Source organism: Zingiber officinale, chromosome 8A (genome assembly GCF_018446385.1).
Source record: "Zingiber officinale cultivar Zhangliang chromosome 8A, Zo_v1.1, whole genome shotgun sequence".
In the NCBI taxonomy this organism is placed as follows: Eukaryota; Viridiplantae; Streptophyta; class Magnoliopsida; order Zingiberales; family Zingiberaceae; genus Zingiber; species Zingiber officinale.
Genome location: NC_056000.1, coordinates 70,226,758 through 70,230,740, shown reverse-complemented (window position 1 = coordinate 70,230,740; position 3,983 = coordinate 70,226,758). Strand labels below are relative to the sequence as shown.

At 34.1% G+C, this 3,983-nt stretch overlaps 1 protein-coding gene across 1 annotated transcript; it reads right to left on the bottom strand.

Annotated features, from left to right (window-relative positions):
* Positions 1-1,476: 1,476 nt before the first annotated feature.
* On the bottom strand, positions 1,477-3,300 carry LOC122009452 (auxin-induced protein 5NG4-like). The gene is made up of 7 exons (XM_042565616.1): positions 3,067-3,300; positions 2,920-2,982; positions 2,684-2,800; positions 2,381-2,618; positions 2,101-2,259; positions 1,864-2,015; positions 1,477-1,790 (listed from the first exon to the last, which is right to left on the bottom strand). The coding sequence occupies exons 1-7, from the start codon at positions 3,258-3,260 to the stop codon at positions 1,658-1,660; spliced, it is 1,056 nt and encodes a 351-aa protein (XP_042421550.1). The 5' UTR covers positions 3,261-3,300; the 3' UTR covers positions 1,477-1,657.
* Between the last annotated feature and the right edge of the window lie 683 nt (positions 3,301-3,983).

Genomic DNA, 3,983 nt, shown 5'->3' with positions numbered 1-3,983 from the left:
TTTGACAAAATCAAAGAACACAGATGCTAGAGAGAAGCTAAATACAAATCAAAACTTTCTTTTTATGAGCATTTAATTCCTTTTAATATCTTCATTTCCGTACCAAAAGGAGACAGGTAAACAAATAGTCACATGATTTGACTTGTCCCTTTTAATTGAAAATCTAATAAAAAATTTAAAAAACTTTATTTTTTTCCAACCATTTAACGTATTTTTTTCAGACATTTAGTTTACTGCCAAAATTGAAGAACTATTTTTTTTTGGATGAAAAATACTCAATAAAATTATGAAATTTACTGGTTTTCTTGATTTCGAACTATTTATTTTGTCCAAAATTAATATTAGAAAAGCCGTACTATAATTTTTTTTAACTGAAGTATCTAAATTTTAGATCCCGACTATTCCTAAAAATGGATGATCCAAATCTCTCATTTGATAAAATCAAGGAACATGTTCTTTTCACAAGTATTTCATTCATTTGATATTCATTCATCTAGCAAACGGAGACAAGCAAACAAATAGTCACATGATTTGACTCTTCTCTTTATATTTAAAATCTACAAACTATTTTTTTTCCAGACATTTAACTTATTTTTTCAGACATTTAGTTTATTGTCAAAATTGAACTATTTTTTTTATTTTTTGATTGAAAAATATGCAATAAAATTATGAAATTTGCTTGTTTTCTTATTTTGAATTATTGATTTTGTCCAAAATTAATATTTATGAAATTCTTGATTTTGAACTATTTATTTTGTCCAAAATTAATATTTTTTATTTCATAAATAAATACAAGATGAAAAATGCCGTACTATAAGTTATTTTTAACACAAGTATCTGAATTTTAGATTTCGACTAATTCTAAAATTGAATGATCAAAATCTCAACTTAAACTTTTTCTATCTTAGCTTCTATCCCTCGCTCATAAATAGTTGCCACAAGCATCGTAACATTGTCTTTGCACTTGAACTCCCATCACTTGAGTCACCACCTAATCCAATCCTTTTGCCAACTGACAATGCCCTTGGGGGTAAAATTGGCACCGCAATAAAGTAACTTTATCTGGCAATTTATAAGAGGTCATTTGACTCATTTCATTACTCGAATTTGACTCATTTCATTACTCGAATTTGTAACTTACATCAATTTTTTATAATATCAATAATTGAGAGTAATAATAAGTGTATAAATTTAAATACTTTTAAATATTTTTGCTTATAAAACAGAAAAAATTAAACATTATTTTAAGGAATTATTCAATTTTAATTCTTTTGTTATCATATTTTAAATTTGTTTTATACATTAAACAAAATTGGCATGCATAGAAAAAAATCTCCATCAATAATTTCAATAAAAAGAAATGCTCTTTTGATATTTTGCTCAATAATTAACGAAACATATCGAATCTTGAGCGGGACCAAAAAATTAAATGCTTTTCAATCAATGTGGTCTCGAGACTAAAGGGGGAAAAAATAGTTGTAATCAGAATTTTACTAACTCAAACATTATTAGTTCATCTTAACTTCGCAATGTTAATTGTGTGTTACTGAATAATATATTATAGAAATCAACATTGTAACTCAGTTCATAGTTGAGGAAAAAATGTTTATGAACTACCTTCGCAGTTGAATAGTCGATAGCTTGTCTTGTGAGTTCCCTACTCGCATGGGTCGATTTGGAGGAGATGCCTCTGTAGCCCTTGGCTCATGTCCTGATTCGAAACTTTCTCCTCCTTTTTGCCCCATAGAACCAAGTACAGCCCAAACACTATGAGAACTGATCCAACAACCCTGAAAGAAAGACAAAAGAGCAGTTAAAATCCATGAGTACAGTTGCCGCAACCATACTAGAGAAGTTATTTACCCTCCCAAGTATAATCGATCGTCGAAGATGAGAACCGACACTATGGCCACAGCCACAATATGCACTGGCCCGAAGACAGCAGTGAAAAGAGGACCCCCTTTATCTATGCACCATATCTGAAGAGCAATGGCAACGCCCGACATGACAAGCCCCTTGTTCCCATAAGACAAAGTAGTCGAAACTCAATTCGTGTTTCGGCACATAAAAGAAGCAAACTGAGAGGCATATGGCACATACTGAATAGAGAATTGCACAGAGCTGTTCTACTGAATGCACTTTCCACTTCTCGCTGTCAGTTTCAGAAATGCATGCTACGACAAGGCATTGCAAAAACCCGAAGAAGCAGATGAAGGCACTAAATGAGAGCTTAGCTGGGTACTTCTTCACCACTGGAACCTGTAAACAATGAGATTTCCTAATGTTGATTGTATCATAGAAAAGTGAAGGAGAGTTGCGTATAATAGACTTAGTCTCCGAGATCCCTTTTAGCATACAAAAGTGTCGTTGCACTGGTTACCTGAAGCACCATCCAGACAGACCATGTAAAGCAATTTCCAAGTATGTAGGCACAACCCAGTGTCCAGTGTAGTATAGAGTTTAAAACTAGGGGAGTGGCTAAAACATTTGTCGAAAGAGGGTGAGATAGCAGGGGATGACCCTTGTATAGAGTGATGACAATGGCACCTCCTATGCTAGTAACCATGCCGAGCACCTTTGCTAACCCGTATCTCTTTGCGATGTGGACTTGCTCAAGCCTAAAGAGAGATGTTCATGAAGCCACACAAGATCACTGCACACTTGAGCATGGTTTTAGGATTACCCGAGAGCCGCAGCCATGGCAAATGTGAGTGCCGGGCCCAAATTCTGGATCGCAGCGGCATAAGTTGTGGGCACATAGCGTAAGCCGATGAGGAAACATACTTGAGTGATTGTAATCCTTCAAAGAAACAAAAAGTTAAGTATCACAAACAATGAGAAATTGTTAAGATATTGTTTCATTGCTCAAAAAGTCCTAGTGACTAGTATATATGTAAATTTAGAAATAGATTCGCTTACCCAAAGGATCCAAGAAGGAAGAATTGAAACAGCAAAGAAAGAGATAAAGATGGTCGGTCTTCCCTAAATGTAAAACAAAAAACATAGACTAGTGTTGCACTATGAATACCAATTGTGTCAGTGAATTAGTGAACTGAAATGACATACTTCTCGAGAAAGTATGCAAATGGAGCTAGCAACGAGAAACCGATAACATTCCTATACACTGGAAAGACAAATTGGCCGATGCCCTTGTCGAGTGCAACCTTAGCAGCTATATTGTAACCTGCATAACATAGTTGTAGTAGAAGCACGGCTGCAAGAAGCTTAACCTGCCCTGAGGAAAATGATTCTCCTCCCATTTTCCTCTTAGATCCCAAGACTAACAAAGGAGAGTATAAACAACAATTTTGTAGAAGCAATTGCACGTGGTCATGTTCTTAGGTGGACCACTGTCCATGAAGTAAAGTTTGTAAGACTTAAATGCAATTTATGAAAACACATGATTGAAAAAGAGAAAGTAATATAAAAGGTTTACAAAAATTATAGAGATTCATAGATAATTGTATTATTAATTATCTCCTCTTTATTTCCTTTTTTTTTTCAAATAAATTGTCTTTTAGTTACATTCATGTCTACACGTCTTATTAATGATAGTGAAGCTATTTTTTTTTTAAATTACAAGTCTCTACTAATTTGATAAAAATATTTTAAATAAGTTTCATTTTTAATTCCTTAAAAGTATTGGAGGGTTAGGGGTTTAGTTTTAGAGTTTATATTCCAATTTGATAAAAATTTAATTATTGTTTGCTTATACTAGGCTCATATGTTATTCTTCAAATAATTTTTCTATTGGTGCTTGTGCTAGGTATTATTATCTCAGTACCCCCGTCAATCCATTTCTAGGTCAATACGGAGAAGGTAAATCATGGATGGTTACTATCCATTAGTGCAAGTGACCAAGGCATGGGGAGAGCATGCTCGGGCACGTCGAATTTCGACCCTAAGACCTCATATGACAATACCTCATACCTCAACCACCGCACCGGACCGCCCCGAGGGGACTCAAATAATTCTTCTATTGT

Excerpts from the sequence above, each read along its gene's own strand:
- LOC122009452 (XM_042565616.1), bottom strand. The coding sequence starts at position 3,260 with ATGGGAGGAGAATCATTTTCCTCAGGGCAGGTTAAGCTTCTTGCAGCC. Across the intron at positions 2,801-2,919 it reads TTCCTTCTTGGATCCTTTGG|GATTACAATCACTCAAGTAT; the intron begins GTAAGCGAATCT and ends GTTTCTTTGAAG. Across the intron at positions 2,619-2,683 it reads GCCATGGCTGCGGCTCTCGG|GCTTGAGCAAGTCCACATCG; the intron begins GTAATCCTAAAA and ends ATCTCTCTTTAG.